Raw genomic sequence first — 17,035 nt, 5'->3', positions numbered from 1 at the left:
GGAGGCTCCTAAGGGAAAGAAAGAGGAACTGTTTGTATTATACAACAGACTCCATGACCCTCGAGGGCACAAGCAGGGCCTTTTGGAGGTCTGGGTGACCCTGTGTGACTCTGAGTGAGGAGGGGGGTCATAGCCTCACTTCGGAGTGGACTGAACTTGGAAGCCCAGCAGCTTGGGGTAGTGGCAGGTAGCACCTTTGTGTGGACATTGGCATTGAACTAGTGTCAGCAGCTTTCAGAGGCTACATGGTGAGCTCTCAGGGGGCTCTAGATGCAGGCGGCATAGGTGGGGAAGAGAAAAACCCAGTGGCTGCAACTGGATGTGTTGTGTCTGCGGTAGCTGACTGATTTGTGATCACCAGGGAGACACCCCCAGGGGACACCAGGACACAAGAGGCTGAGATCTCATGGGGGCTGATGAGCTCTAAGATCTTATGGAAGGAAGAGCCAGTGGGAGTTTGGAGGAACTAGGTAGATCACTGATAGTTCCCTAAGACCACTGAGACTTGGGGGTGGACTGATGCTAAGAGACAAGCAGGCCTTAGGTTGGGTGGCTCCATGTCGTGTGGCTGGAGGGACAGAAGAAAGCCAGCATGCCCAAAATGTCTCCCCTGATGGCACATCCTGGACTCAGAAATGCCCTCCTTCAAGGTCATTCCTTTGGTTTGAAGGCTTGTGCTTAGCAAAGATGCTTTACTGGGAGAGTTGGACGCCATGAGTAAGCATGGGAGGAGTTGGAGAAGGGAACAGCAGAGCTGGCAGGCCTGGGTGAGGCCTGGGAGGGGAGGTCCACGGAGATGCAAGAGAGGTGAGCAGATGCTAAAATGGGGAATGGGTGGAAATGAAGGACCATGACCAAAAATGGGCCACTTCTCGTTTTAACTGGGTCCTGAGCCCATTTCCCATGCTCCCTCCAGGCAGGTTTCAAGTGGTCTGCTGGGCATCAGTCATGTGCTGGAAAATCCCCTTGCCCTACTTAAGTGGTGCCCTAGCCTGCCCTCATGCTTAGGTTCTTGAGCCTTGCTTCACTAAAAGAGAGAGGGAGAGGAGAGGAGAGAGGAAAGCAAAAGAAAGAGGGAATAGAGAATGAGAGCAGAGAGAGGCAGAGAGCAGAGGAGGGGGAGATGTACTGAGACACACAGAGAAAGAGCAGACATGGGCCATAAATTGCTTCCAGGGTGTACGGAATGACAGACGCCCACTTTGAAGACCTTCTGGGGTCACTGCATCCAGCCATCTGGCCGCAGGTGGGCCTCTCACCTGACCCCTATTAGAGCTCCTTGCCTCTGGAAACTGGCATGATTTATGGGTCCCTGTGGACTCATGGCCAGACAGCCACCCCTCACCTATCACATCCTCCCTGACCCTGGGTTGCCCTTCTTCTTGCACGTGGTGCAGCAGGTGGATTTGAATTTCTAATGACTGCAGACACCTGTGTTTCCCTGAGGCTCTTGCTGTGGTGATGGAGAACAGACCCAGGTTATACCCAGGAGGGAGAGCTCAGTGGAGGAAATATGAGAGACAGGCTTGATGGAGGCATGACAGGTCACCGAAAGTGTGCACCCTGTTAGATTTCATTAACTGTCTACACTTCCCTGGCTGCATTCCACTGGTCACCTGCCCAGAAACACACTTGGAAACACAAATCTTAAAGGAGTCAGTTTTCCAATGACATATGATAGGAAAAAATGGGTCCGGAGCCAAATCACAGATAAGTGGGCCCAATCCACCAGAGGGACATTCATGAGGATCCCGGTGTCAGTGCAGCTCTGGTCCAGCCTGACTTATGGCTGGGAGCCCCACTGTGAAGGAGAAGGGGGTAAAGCAGGTTTGCAGAGCCCAAGAGGGGCATGCGCTGACTTGGATTAATGGGGGGCCCCCGCCAGATCCCTCCCACCCTCTAAATCCTTTGGAGAATAACATGCTTTCCCTGATGACAGCTCTGTTGCAGTTCATAGAAACTCAAGATTGAAAGTTTAAGGCTCACGGTCAAGCCAGCAGTGCAGAGGGAACAGAAGACTTTGTTACGAGTCCTAAATCCCTCCAGATGCAACGCAAGTCACGCTGCTCCTCTCCAAGCTGCTTAGCAGAGAGTAACCCCTTCATTCCCAGGGAACATGGTTTGAAAACCCTCTCAGTCAAGTCAAGCTAAGTCCTTGGTGCCAGCTTTCATGGGTCAGCAGTTCCCTGCTGCTGTTGCCGCTTAAGGGGAAGTAGTCCTTGCTAAAACCTTCATGACTCTCCTTTAGAGCCTGCTGGTCTATCACTAGTCTAGCCTGTGACCTTAGAGGTGGTAATTTCTGCATTTTTACAGCCTTACTTCTCTAATTGCAGTGCATAGACCATCGTCAATGGCATTGTTGGGATCAGTGGCATCATTTGAGTCCTTGTTAGAAATGCAAAATCTCATGTCCCTGTCGCAGTCCTACTGGATCAGAATAGTGCCATGTCAGGGGCTCAGCATTGGGCCTGATTGCCTGCAAGCTGGATATTCCGAGGTGGCAGTAGTTGGATTGGCTTTGGTAAGCAGCAGTCCAGGCTGTTGTATCGTGTAACCTCTATCTCTACTACTTTGAACACTCACGTGCCCATCATGTCAGGTGATGACAAATACTGGCTAATGTCATTTTTGTCTACTTGGCTATTCAATGCCTTTCCCATGGTAGATGCTTTCTTTCTACCGTGATCACATTTTCTAGTCATCCTTGGTGCTCACTCCCATACGCCCACCCACATGCCTCCAATCATTCAGTCCTTTTCATTTCGGGCTCCTGATCAGCCAGCGAGGCCATTTGCTACTGTCCATGAGACTTGATATATTCTCACTTCTGGCCACTTTTTCTTCCACACAGAGCAGAGGATTGGGTGCACCACTCAAAGCTCCACCCACTGGAAAGATTTCCCCTCGGCTCTGTCATTCGCGTCCACTCCATGATGCCTGGAAGACACCCACCGTTCATTTTCAACTTGTACTCACATTCCAAGATGTCCCACCTGTAAACCAACCATGAGAATTTTCTCCTTCAGCTAGTTGTTTTGGGAACCTTCCTAACCATCTGGCCATAGGTACAAGCTGAGAGAGTGGTACTGGGCAGTCATGGAAGGTAGCATGGGAGTCTGGGGTTCACGCCCATGAACATTTATTGTGCCATCTGGTCCTGCTTGGGATCCATTTGGGGGGTACCATTTCCATCTCAGAATGGCCTGCTATGGGCCTGTGTGATTTCATGACTTGGAGGGTCTGGTAGAACTCAACTCATGATTACTTGACATTCCAGGGTCAAATGTCCCACGTCCACCAGGGCCCAGAAATACTCTAGGATATGTTCCTCAAAAAGCACATCCTGCAACTGACATGGCCTTCATCCAGACCCCAGAGCCTCTGTTGTAATTCTCCCACTGGGGTTTGTTATAAGATCCTTACTGTATCTTTTCCCACCACTGACACTTGCGACACCAGATTGTCTGCCAGATCATATACTCCAAGTGGCAGAGCTACTCGTACCATAGCCTGAACTGACTACAGATCGCTTTCTTGCTCCAGGCCCACACAAAGTTGGCTACCTTTCAGATTTCCCGGTATATGCACTGGAGTGGTATTGCTAGATGTGGGACGTGCAGCCTCCAGAACCCAACCCAGAAGGGAATGACAGACATTATACCTCATTCTAAGGGATAAAAAATGCAGCAATTTGTCTTGTACTTTGGACAGTATTTCTCAGCATGATCTTTGGACCCCTGAAAACTTTACCAATGTGCCATGCCCCTCCATCTTCCTAGGGTTTATCTCCCACCATCTGAAGTGAGCTGTTTCACCAAGGCCCCCAGTGTGCTAGGCAGCTCTTACTCTCCTGGCTCTGCCATTGATAGAATGGATCAATGTGGTATTCTGAAGGATGTGCAGATGGTCCAGATTTCTTCTGACTATATTGTGACAGCAGAAGAATTAACATAGACCTAGGACAATACTGTAAATACATATTATTGTCCATTCCATGTGAATGTAAATTGCTCCTGATTCTCTTCTCTGATTGGGATAGAAAAGAACTCATTGGCTGCATACCATTTGCCCAAGTCCATAATAATCTACTGTGGCAAAGGTACCACGAATGGCAAGACAGCCACTATTGGAACTACTTCTCGGCTGAGTATGTGATAATTGACAGTCATTCTAGAGTATCCGTCTGGTTTCTGCAGGGCCCTGACTGGTGAATTAAGTTGAGATGTGGAGATATGAAGAGGACCACCATGACCGCATCAGTAAGATCCTTACGGGTGGCACTAATCTCCAACTTCCCCAGGAATGTGATATTGTTTTTGATTCACTATTTGGGGAAACTGAAGTTTCAGAGGGGAAGGCAATTTCAGAGGCTTTTACTCAGGCTTTCCATTATGATAAACCAAGGATCTCATGTAAGAATTTAAGAGTTGAGTATATCAATCCCAATTATATATTTGGAGACCAGAACAATCATCACTGGATGGGTAATCCATGGACCCCCTGGACCCACTGTAAGTTGGCCTTTGGCCAAAACTCAATATATTGACTTGCTGCCATATGCCTCAAACAGGTGGCCATTGTGACATTTCAGGTCTCCAGACATTGACATCATCTCAGGCTCTGTCCAATAACCCTCAAAATGTATGGGTATTTCTCTTGCCTCAGTCATCTGAGTAAATGGTTGTAGGTATCTTAAGGGAAATATTAAGGGAATCATTCGTATATACCTGCCATGGTGTTGCTGTGTACTTCCTTTTGGGGACCCATCCACCTCTGTAGCCAACAGAGTCTGGAGATGAAAACTGGCTCAGGTCCAGGGATTGAGCAAAGTTCATGACTTCTGTTGAGGTGACCACCTCCAGCCTCCTGCTCATTCATTCTTGCCTTTTTTGATTGTATATATTAAGCAGCACCCTCTTTGTCTGCCGGTATCTTTTGTCCCTAGGGGATCCCATATTCTACTAACCATATCCACAATTCCTTGTGGGTCAAGCCCCCTTGGCTGCCCCTCCAATCTTGTTGGTTGTGATAGTAACTGTGGGGCCCCCTCATTTCTGGTGATTACTAACCATCATCTGGACTCTTTTGCTTTGAGGCCTTATCATTCCCATTGCTATTAGTAAGCCAAGTTCTGTGACATATTCCCTATAGTCAATCGTAGCCTGTAGAGGAAAGCCACCACTTAATGTCTTAGTGATGCTAATATTCATCCCATCAGCATGTTCTTGATGGCCTTCATGAATAGCACGTTCTCTAGGTCCTTCCATGGAACAAAATTTCTGATGTGTCTTCTGTCCTCATGTAATATATCCAATTCAGCATGCCTAGTTCCCTGAGCCATTTAATCCCACTAGTTTCCATGGTACCTTAGGCATTACCACTTGGTCAGTATGGGCTATTTTTTTTTTTTTTTGATGTATTTTGGCTGTACTGGGTCTTAGTTGTGGCACGTGGGATCTTCATTGTGGCTTGCAGGATCTTTTTTTAATTTTTTAGTTGCAGCATGCGGACTTCTTAGTTGTGGCATGTGGACCCTTAGTTGTGGCATGCATGCAGGATCTAGTTCCCCAACCAGGGATCGAACCTGGGCCCCCTGCATTTGGAGCTTGGAGTGTTACCCACTGGACTGCCAGGGAAGTCCCAGAATGGGCTGTTCTTTTCTCCATGTCTTTAAGAGTTACCTACTAGCAAATTTGCCCATACCCTAGGGTTCTTGCCAAGGCATTAAATCCATGTTCCTGAAGAGTACTCCAAAGTAAATGAACTTTTGCTTGTCCATTCTTATGTCCTGTATTCCTTAATCGAGCACCCTCAAAATCCAATCCCATGGGTACTCCCCTGGCTCATGCTGGTATGTGCTACCTAATTCTTGCAGCTCCATTGGGATTTGTCTCTTTCCTTATGTTCTAAACTGGGAATATGCTGGAATTTAACGCTATTTTCTGGCCTGACAGCCAGGACAGGTCTGGGAGAAAGTCCTGAGGAGGACACCTGTTTTCTTGCAATGGGGAGGCCCATGTTGTATCTTCCCACAGGAAGGAGTTCTAGCTCTTAATAGCGACAGATGAGCCGTCTCTGAAGGCTCAGAGGATTCAGGGAAGTCAGTGGAACCACAATCTTTGGGGGCATCCATCCAGATGACTCAATCTCACGTTCAGGAGTTCAGGTTTTCCCAGGCAGGGCACTGATCTTTGCATAGTAGACTGGCCGTGACAAAGCATTCTACTCTCTTTGAACCCTGGTGACTGTAAACATCAGAACCTGAGTCTGCTTCTCAGTCCACTCTCCTACTGCAGGAACTACAAAAGAGGACCACTGGCTTTCACACTTAGTATTTAAATTTGTTAATTGCCCTTAGTTTCTCATTATCCCTCTGTAGGCATCAAATCAACTCAGTAACCAGCTGTTTCTACTGTCCTCAAATGTGCTATTCTTCCATAATGTGCAAAAACCTGAATCTTCATACCAGCCCAGGCATTCCCCTCCACCAGGAGGTCCTTCCAAGTAATCACCTGTGAAATTTTTAGCAATTGGGTTGCCACCTTGTGCCAGGATTATCTATACCTCAGATACCATTTGGGATGGGGCCTTCCTTGCCAGCTGTGTGGCAAGTGATCTAGAACGCAAACTCCCTCTTACCACCTCTTGTTTTTGATTAGTCCCAGTATCAGTTGTGTTGGTTGGTCCCTTTAAGAAGCAGACACCAAGCTAAGTTAGAAGTGCAAGACAGAATTCTTGGTTGTAGAGCCTGTGAAAAATAAAGGGGAGAGAGGCAAGAGTAGGCAGGGAGAGCCTTCAAACTGCTGTGCGGGTCTGACATGGTGAAAAGCCAGGGGAAACACAGGAGGATGGGGTAGGAGACCCTCAGACTGGAACGGCATTCAGGATTTCTTGGTCAGCGTGGTAGGGAACTCTAGTGCAAATATTACCTACGGAGAAGTCCTGCATTGGGTAGAAATGGCCAGGCGCCCATACCCTCACCAACTGGGAATAATGTGGCTTGAGTTCAAATGCTGCAATTAGGTAATTTCTGGGTAGGCTTCAGAGGGTCCACGCATATCCTGAAATTGTAAGCAAAAATCAATATGTGTGTATGTTTCTAGAATCCATAGCTTTTTACTAAATTTTCAAAGAATTCCCTGATGCCCAGAAGGTAGCGTGACAGTGGTGTGAATTCACTTGGTCATCCCAGCGTGTTCTCCTGGCCCCTTTCGTGTTCCCTCTTTTCTAAAGAGCTGTGTGCCAGCTACACTGGCCTCCTTTGTGTTCCTCAAGCACTCTAAGCTCATTCCCTACTCAGGGCCTTTGTCTTAGCTGTTCCCTCTGCCTGGGATGCCCTTTCCTCAGATGCATTCAGCTTAAATGTCAGCTTCTCAGAGAGGCCTGCTTGGATTCTGCAAATGAAAGTACCTTCCTCCGTCACCCCTAGCATCCTTCTCTGTTTCATTTCTAGCACTGAGCCCTTCCATATGATCTCCTCTTTGTTATTTGTTTGTGATATATCTCTGCCCAGTAGGATGCAAGCTCCATGAAAACAAGTCATTCGCTCTTGTTCACCATGCTTTCCCCATAGCCTAGAATGTTCTTGACATATAGGACACGCTCAAAATGTTTTCTTTTCTTTTTTTTATTGAAGTACAGTTGATTTGCAGTGTTGTGTTAATTTCTGCTGTACAGCAGTGATTCTGTTATACACATATATACATTCTTTTTTATATTCTTTTCCATTATAGTTTATCACAGGATATTGAATACAGTTCCCTGTACTATACAGTAGGACCTTGTTGTTTATCCATCCTATACATAAGAGTTTGCATCTGCTAATCCCCAAATCCCAATTCATCCCTCCCCCCACCCCTTGGCAACCACAAGTCTGTTCTCTATGTCTGTGAGTCTTTCTGTTTTGTAGATAAGTTCATTTGTGTCATATTTTAGATCCCACATATAAGTGATATCATATGGTGTTTGTCTTTCTCTTTCTGACTTACTTCAGGTAGCATGATAATCTCTAGGTCCATCCATGTTGCTGCAAATGGCATTATTTCATTCTTTCAAAATGTTTTCTTAAGAATAAATGCTCGTCTTCTCTGTCCAGTAAAATATTTTCCAACGTGTCCCCTTCTTACATTTTTTGTAGCTACTTTATAGAACTATAAATATAGATATAATTATTAATAATCCAGACATGCAAAAAAATTCCAGACAATAACAGATCCCTATGCACTAGCCTCAGAGATAGACAGATGTTAACGTTTGGCTTCAATCGCCTCAATTTCTCCTTCATTTGTTTTATTTTTTAGCTAAAATTTCATAGCTCACATTTTGTGATGCGCTTCCCTTTCAGTGGTAACTCCTGCCTTGAAGGTAGTGTATGTCATTTCTAACTATGTTTTAGTAGTTTAATGATATGTGTTTCTATTCACAAACAACATATGCTAATTTTTTTAATTGAAGTATAGTTGATTTACAATATTGTGTTAGTTTCAGGTGTATAGCAAAGTGATTTGGTTATGTATATACATAACTGAATATATATATATATATATATACACACATTCCTTTTTTCCAATTTTTTTCCATTATAGGTTATTACAAGGTATTAAATATAGTTCCCTGTGCTATACAGTAAATCCTTGTTGTTTATCTATTTTATATAGGTAATATGTATCTGTTAATCCCATACTCTTAATTTATCCCTCCCCCCCTTCCCCTTTGGTAACCATAAGTTTGTTTTCTATGTCTGGAGTCTGTTTCTGTTTTGTAAATAAGTTCATTTGTACTGTTTTTTAGATTCCACATGTAAGTGATATCATTTAATATTTGTCTTCCTCTCTCTGACTTATTTCACTTGGTATGATAATCTCCATCCATGTTGCTGCAAATGGCATTATTTCATTCTTTTTTATGGCTGAGTAATATTCCATTGTATATATGTACCACATCTTCTTTATCCATTCATCTGATGATGGACACTTAGGTTGCTTCCATGTCTTGGCTATTGTAAATAGTGCTGCAATGAACATTGGGGTCCACGTATCTTTTCAAATTAGAGAGTTTTCATCTTTTGTGGATATATGCCCAGGAATGGGATTGCTGGTTCATATGGTAGCTCTATTTTTAGTTTTTTAAGGAACCTCCATAACGTTTTCCATAGTGGCTGCACCAATTTACATTCCCACCAACAGTGCAAGTGGGTTCCCTTTTCTCCACACCCTCTCCAGCCTTTATTGTTTGTAGATGTTTTTATGATGGCCATTCTGACAGGTATGAAGTGATACCTCGTAGTTTTGATTTGCATTTCTCTAATAATTAGCAATGTTTAGCATCTTTTCATGTGGCTGTTGGCCATCTGTATAACACATGCTATTTTTATATGTCCCGAGATTTTATATAAATGTGTGCACACTGTATGTATCTGTTGGTAATTTGGACGTACTTAAGTATTTAACACTATTGTTGAGCCACAGAATTAGCTCTGGAGCTGTCCTATCTGTGGACTTATTGTTATACATGATAATACAATTCCTTATTGTTTAAGCCACATGAAGTGGGTTTGTTGTTACGCACAACTGAAAGCTTCTTCCCTGTGATAGGCTCATTGTATTAACATTTCTCACTGTTGAGTCCTTAAGCTGTGGCTGCCCAGAAGTTTTCATTTGGCTGCAGGTTTACCAAGTGTATAGAAAGTTTTGGTTTCTCCTCTACCCCAGGTTGCCCAATTCGGAAATCTTTTGTAGTAGTAATTTATTGCCGTGTAACAAGTTTAGCAGTGCAAAACAACAGAATTTATTATCTTGCCTAGTTTCTGAGGGTCAGGGATCTGGGAGCAGCTTAGCTGGGTGGCTCTGGCTAAGGGGACTCTTGTGAGGTCGCAGGCAAGTTGTTGGCTGGGGCTGCAGCCATCGGAGCGGCTGGAGAACTGGCTCCCAAGATCCTTCATGGGACTGTTGTCAGGAAGCTTCGGTTCCTTTCTGTGTGAGGCTCTCCATAGTTGACTTCTCCCAGAGTGAATGATCTGAGAGAGAGAGAGAGAGAGTCCTACACAGTGCACCACCATGCACCCACCCACATCTACGCGGTTATCAACTGGGAGTGGTCTTTGCTCCCTCACTTTTCTCCTCAATATACACCATGATCACTGATCCCATCCTTTTTACCTCCTTGGTGCCTCTCAGATCAAGCCACTTCTCTCCATCCTGTTGCATACTGGATGTAGGTGCAGAGAGCTGAGTCTGGGGCACAAGTCTGATCCAGTCACTGGCCCTCAAGTTGTTTTCAGTGACCCTCAGAATCAAGTTCATGGTTTTGAAGGCCTGCCTGCACCTCTAGCTTCCTTATTACCCGGCCTTCCTCATCTCTTGTCCTCTACTCTCCCTTCCCTCTGTGTTTCTTTAGGTCTGAATTTCAGTGTCACGTTCTCAGGGAAATTTTTCAGACCAGACTGGATCCCCCGGTCACACGCTTTTGGAATGTTCCAACTTCAGTCATGCTGCTCATCACAGTTGCCCAATGTCTCATTGCTATCTGATCTGCGAATCTGCAAGGTGAGGGACCACACAGGTTTTGTTCACGGCTGTCCTCCAAGGACCGGAGACGATGTCTGGCACATAGCAGACGTGCAATACATTGTGCTGAATAAGTGAATGGATGACTTTTCACCTGGTATTTGTGCTTTCTCCTTTCCTTCCTTCCATGGAAGGAGACAGGCTACTTTATATGCAAATCCTATTTATCCCAATGAACAACGTGGCAAGATTGAACCAGACATTCAAAGCAAGGACCTTTCAGGGGATTTTGTGGGTCCTGTGTGACAAAGACTTGCTCCTTAAGCAAGCTGTAGTCAGTCTTGTGTAAGCCTTTTCTTGACTAGGCCCCTCCTTGAGCCTTGCCCTCAAGAGAAGGAATCCTGCCAAGTCAGTTTAGTGAGAACCTCCCGTCACCGATATCTGATCACCCTTGATGTCTGATTCAGTTCCTCGTCCCCCACCATCTCCTGGCTGATATCTGATCACCCTGACGTGCTTTCAGGAAGAATCCTGTTAAATCAGATTAGCCAGTATCCCCCCTTATTCCTAATGTTTCCTCTTAGTACTTTTCCATCCACTGACCCCGCACCCTGCTCCTTGGTGATAAATCCTCACTTTTGCTTGTTTTATTCAGAGCTGAGCCCAATCTCCCCTGCTTCCTGCAGACACCCATTGCTGCGGTCCCTTGAATAAAATCTTCCTTACAGTCTTTAACGAACATCAGAATAAGTTTTTCTTCGGCACTTGGACTGGGTCTACTCAGGACAGGCCTCTCGATTTGTCTTTGAACAAATGCACACTCTACCCCTAGACTTCCAACTGGAAGCATAAACATACAAGACAATATATTCTTCACACATGCATTGGCTGCAAATCAATATAGGAACATAACCTAACTTATATCACCAGACCTGTGGAAAATGGTACCTACTTAGTTTCATTTTGAAATGCAACTCTAAAAGTAGATGTTCATGCATAGTTATAACAACAGTCAACCTTGACTGAGCTACCATTATGTATGCCAGCCTCATTTTAATCTCACCAGAATTATAAGGTAGCTATTACCTCCCTTTTATAGATGAGGAAACTGAGTCTCAGAGGGGCCGATGAACTTACCCAAGTTCATACAGCCAGTAGGTACTAGAGCCTTGATCCACTCTGGGGCCTGTTGCCCTTTTTTTTTTTTTTTTTTTTTTTTTTTGCGGTACGCAGGCCTCTCACTGCTGTGGCCTCTCCCGTTGCGGAGCACAGGCTCCGGATGCGCAGGCTCAGCGGCCATGGCTTACGGGCCCAGCCGCTCCGCGGCATGTGGGATCTTCCTGGACCGGGGCACGAACCTGTGTCCCCTGCATCGGCAGGCGGACTCTCAACCACTGCGCCACCAGGGAAGCCTCCTGTTGCCTTTTTTATGCCACTGTACCCTGCTGCCTTTCCTTGGAGTTATTCTATTTTTTGGTCCCTTCCTCATCTTAAATGGCTCAAATGCATGTAATTGTTGAGTTAGCCACTTGGATTGGGGTCACAATTTTTGCCGGTGTTCTTCGTAAAGCTTTGCAGTTCCGTGGCATGGCAGACATTTTGCTTTAATTTGAAGTTTATAAATACACATATAAAAGTCAAGAATAGGTTTCCCCAAGTGATTCAGGAGCAAATTGACTATGAAGGAGGGAAGTGTGCCCACTTTCAGCAATTTCCACGATGAATGACATAGAGCAAGAAGAACGTGGTTAAAGAAAGAACGACAGACTCACCTACCCCTTTGCCTGGTTCCCAATGGAAAGGGAGCGGAGCTGAGCCAGCCCTGGAGGTGGAACATTGGGGCTCGTTGTGTAGGTGAACAGCCGGGATTCATTAGGGCTGGAGACTTCCATGGTGTGGCCAGTTAGAGCAGGCTCTGGTGGAAGGACCCTTTGTCTTTTCCACAGACCTCCCCTTCTCCATCTCTGGCCTTGGTTGACTTGAACTTTGTGTTTCGTACGCTGATGAAAACCACACTTACTGACCACACTACTGACCAGTGCTCTGGGATGCCTCTCTCAGGCTTGCAGGCCTGTAGCACCCCAGCTCTTTACTCTGGCTTGCCCTCTCTATGGTTGCTGCTCAGGTGCTGATCTGAAAAAGGTATAGTTTGGAGACTGGGGAGCTGTTGGCATTCACAGGACAGCCTTCTCTGCGGTCTCTTTCTGTGTATTCACATGCAATCAGCCTCCCACGGCACTGAAAACGGTTCAGGTTTTTTAGAGTGCCTCATCCTTTCATGTGAAAATTAGAGGGGATTGTGATTTGTAATTAAATGGGTGGCCCCACTCCATCTACTACAGCCAATTGTTGATTTCTGAGCGTTGATTATAAGTAGATAATTCTTTTTTTTTTTTTTTTTTTTTTTGCGGTATGCGGGCCTCTCACTGTTGTGGCCTCTCCCGTTGCGGAGCACAGTCTCCAGACGTGCAGGCTCAGCGGCCAGGGCCCACGGGCCCAGCCACTCCGCGGCATGTGGGATCTTCCCGGACCGGGGCACGAACCCGCGTCCCCTGCATCGGCAGGCGGACTCTCAACCACCGCGCCACCAGGGAAGCCCTATAAGTAGATAATTCTTAATTCCAGGTATTGTTCCCTACTTCCCAGCATGGCACTTTGCCTCTTTCGCCCATAGCCTTTGTAATGATTGATTCCTCCCAGAAGTGGGTGTAGAAAGTGAGGGCAGGAGGGGGAGAGAATCATAATAGAAATAGCTAATGTTTCCTGAGTACTTAGTATATTTTAGGCACTGTTCTGAGCTCTTTACTCCAACCCTATGGGGACAGGTACCATTATTCTCTCTCCTTAACAGGTGAGAAAACTACAGCCATCATAGGTGAAATAACCTGCCCAGGTGTACATATGTAGTAAGTGGTCCAGTTGGATTCAACACTAGGCAATATGATCCAGAGCAAGAGCTCTTAAGGCAGAAATAGGAAAAGAGGGAGGGAGGGTCCTACAAATACCCATTGTGCAGCTTATAGCCTAGATTCAACAATTGTCTGTCCCAAACCACTTTCCCCTAACCCAACAGATACTTGGTGAATTTTTCAGTGTTAACTTATGATGATCTTAAAAAGTTGGGACTTTGCAGATCCTTTTGAGATTTTGAAGAAGGCCATGGCTCCCTCTTACTCCAAAAACTGCATGCAAAATTTTGCATATCATTTCCAGAGGTTCAAAGGCCATGTGAAACTCTCCTCCCAATAGACCCCATGGAACCACGGTCAAGAATCCTGACTTAGAATAATACTAAACTCTATCAATATGAAAAACTGATTTGACCATAATGGAAAGAGAGGAAGCTAAATTTGGGTAGGAAAATGGAAATTTGTGTAGAGTTGTATGACCTCAGACAAATTACTGACCTTTTCTGTATCATAGTCATAGCTTCCCTCTTCCTCTACCAGCCCATGTTTATTGTCAAGTTCAACAAGGTAATATCTGATCACTGCTTTCAGTTCCCCAGAAGAATGTGTCCTGCTCCTTTCTGAGAATTCCTTTCCAGGTTCCATAGCCCTAGGAAGTTTGCAAACCCAAATTAGTGACAACAAACTAGTAGGGCCCAATTACTCCTGTGGGCATTCCAAAGATAAATGTGAGGGCCTGTTTCCAGCCCCCTAAGCCTGGAGAAGCAAAGACCTGGCACCAGGGACTTCCTTAGGGAGCTACCAGTCATGTTCAGCACCTGGGGCTCCACCCTAGTGGGGTAAATTGCTTTAGGGAGAGGCTGCTGGGTATGACTCCGGGAGGGTGTGTTTGTGTGTGTAGGTGAGGGGAGACAAGGGAAGAAGGAAGTAGCATTGTCAGCTGATGGGAGAAACAGATTCCTGAGAGGCTCTAATACCTACAGTTATTTGGAAACTAAGTCACCACCTCTCCACTCCCATTACCAAAGGATTAGAGCTGGTTGACCAGCAACAAAGTAAACTTCTCCTCTTCTAACTTCTTCCCTCTACCCCCTAGGTGTGCTGCCCTTTGGCATTTTCCCCCCTTTTAAGGTTATTTTTGGTGCTTGTTTTAAACAAATTTCACCTGGATAGAGAAGTTGAGGGTGAGGGAGAAGGCCCATACCACGGGATGTCCTTGGGATCAGTCTCAGACTGGTAACACAGACAATGATTTATATTTATGAAGCATTGAGAATGAGCTAGACCCCGTGCTAAGGGCTTTATGTATATAATCTCATTAAATTCTCCAAACAGTCTACAAAGTAGATTTGATTATTATTTCCATGTGACAGATGAGAAAATTGAGATTCAGAGAGTTAGTGGTGAATCAAGGATTTGACTGCTGTTCCCAATCTTTCGGCTGCAATGGGCCCCAGAAGCAGGGCTGGGACTTAGGAATTTCTCCCTGAGAGTAGCACCTGTGTCAGGGCTCCTGCCCATTTAGTCTGTCCTGAGTCCTGGAATTCTACCTTCGCCAAGTTTCTCCCATCATTTTCCCCTTCAACTTCCACAGCTGGCTCCTTAGTCCAGGCATTACTCCATAGTTCCAGCTGTTCTCTCTAGGCGGGCCTTGGCCTCCTCCATCCCTCAGTCTGGACACCAGGGTGACTTTTCTTCCTGGGACTTGGCTTTGGGCCCAACACCCCCTTCTCCTACTGGCTCTGCCACTTATTGCCTGACCTTGGATGAGCTATTGAACTCTCAATGACTCAGTTTCCCTATCTGTAAGATGGAGATGATAGGTTTATTTATTTTTTAATTTATTTACTTATTTATTTTTGGCTATGCCTCGTGACAGGTGGGATCCTAGTTCCCCAACCAGAGATCGAACCTGCACCCCCTGCAGTGGAAGTGGGGAGTCTTAACCACTGGACTGCCAGGGAAGTCCCAGAGATGATAGGTTTATTGTGAGGAATAAATGAGTTAATACATGTAAGGTACTTAGGTGCCTGGCACAGAGAAATTGATTAAAAAAATGTCAGCTATTATCTTGTAAAGCATCCTTCCTCCTCACTTCAACATGTCATTTGCTATCTCTGTACCTAGACTGAACGTCCTCAGAACGGAGGCAATATCCTGTATGTTCTTTGATCCCTGAGCCCAATACCCTGCCTAGCATGTGTGCAGGGGCTTTTATGCTGCTGAACTTACCATAATGGGCGCCATGGGAAGATGAAGAATTTTCCCAGAAGCCTGTAGAGGCAAAGGTTAAGATTTCCAAACTGTGATCACCTGGGGCAAATGCTCCAGGTAGGAAGGAGACTTGGGGATACAGGTGGAGGGGGAGGCAGGTTGGCTGCTTTTCTCCTCGCATCACCAGTGCGCCCCCTCCCCCTCGAAGGCAGGCTTTTAATCTAGCAGACTCAGTGTGCGCAGTGAAGGCAGGCAGTGGACTGCGCATCCCAGGCTCGGGGTGTGGGTGAGGGTGTTGGGGGCAGGTGCTTCAGGCTTCACCTGAGCGGCCCCCAGCCCCGTCTACCTCCGCTCCCATTCAGGGTACTGCGGGCTGCTCCCCACCCCTCACCGCGCCGAGGGAGCCCAGCCTGACCTGGGCTGGCCTCCGTGCCCCGCAGCTTCCCTTCCAGCCACAGCCTGGGGCCTCTCCGCGCGGCCACACCTCCCCGGGCCCCGCAAGGGTTAAGGCAGCCGCGGAGAGGAGAGGTTTGGGCTGACGTCGCTCTGGCTGAAGGTGGTTCCCCTCGGATGAGGATGGGAGAGCCTGGCGAGCTGAAACCCGAGCTCCCGCTCGGCTGGGGCTTGGGGAGGTCCGTGTAAGAGCCGCCTGCCCGCCGGCCTCCCTCGGTCCCTCCCTGGCAGTCGCTCCGGGCACCACCGCGGAACGATGGAGCTGGGCTGGTGGCCGCAGCTGGGGCTCACTTTCCTGCAGCTGCTTCTCATCTCCTCCTTGCCAAGAGGTACTGTGGGTAGCATCAGGACCCCCAGGAGGGGACTTCTCCCTCTTGGGGTTTGGTAGGGGGCAGGACTGCGGGGTCCCAGGAGATGGTGCTTGTGTGTACGTGGGTGGTGGCTGGGAGGGGGCGCTTCTTCTCAGTGATAATCTTGGGGGCTTGGCTGGGGATGCTGGAGTGTCTGTCTTTCTCCCTGAGAATGGGACACTGTTTTCTGTCATCCCAACTTGTGGGACTGAACTGCCTCATAAAACCAGCTACAGTTTTATTTGCTGGGTTTCTATTTTAGCTTTTGAAAGCACAAAATCACCTCCGGGAATCTACCCAGTGTCGGGTACGCCCCCTGACATGCAAAAGCTAAATTTCCCACTGGAAGAAGCCCCCTCAGAGGTGAGCTGGAAGGAAAAAGGAGGATGAGAGCAGGGCTTGCAGCAAGGGTGTCCCTCTGGGGCATCTTGCTTGATGAAATCTTACAGTTACAACCCTTCAGAAGAGATTCCCAGCAAGGGAGATGTACTCGCTCAGCATATATACACTTCCTTTCTGATAAGAACGAGAAGGAAGAAGGAAAAGCCGAGGTGAAGAGTGCAAGTCGTTTCTGGGGAAGCACAGTGTGTGTTTAGAAAGAGCT

The 17,035-nt window shown here is 46.7% G+C and overlaps 1 protein-coding gene across 1 annotated transcript in view; it reads left to right on the top strand.

Moving 5' to 3' along the window:
- Positions 1–16,197: 16,197 nt before the first annotated feature.
- Positions 16,198–17,035, top strand: part of PAMR1 (peptidase domain containing associated with muscle regeneration 1) — a 69,863-nt gene continuing 69,025 nt past the window's right edge. The window contains exon 1 of the mRNA XM_024752593.1: positions 16,198–16,410. Within this exon, the coding sequence (XP_024608361.1) occupies positions 16,338–16,410 (73 nt within the window). The 5' untranslated portion in view covers positions 16,198–16,337. The remainder of the gene's footprint in view (positions 16,411–17,035) is intronic.

Source organism: Neophocaena asiaeorientalis, unplaced genomic scaffold, assembly GCF_003031525.2.
Source record: "Neophocaena asiaeorientalis asiaeorientalis breed wild unplaced genomic scaffold, Neophocaena_asiaeorientalis_V1.1 scaffold196, whole genome shotgun sequence".
Classification (NCBI taxonomy): domain Eukaryota; kingdom Metazoa; phylum Chordata; class Mammalia; order Artiodactyla; family Phocoenidae; genus Neophocaena; species Neophocaena asiaeorientalis.
Note: the sequence above shows the minus strand (reverse complement) of the source record. Positions and strands in the feature narration are given on the sequence as shown.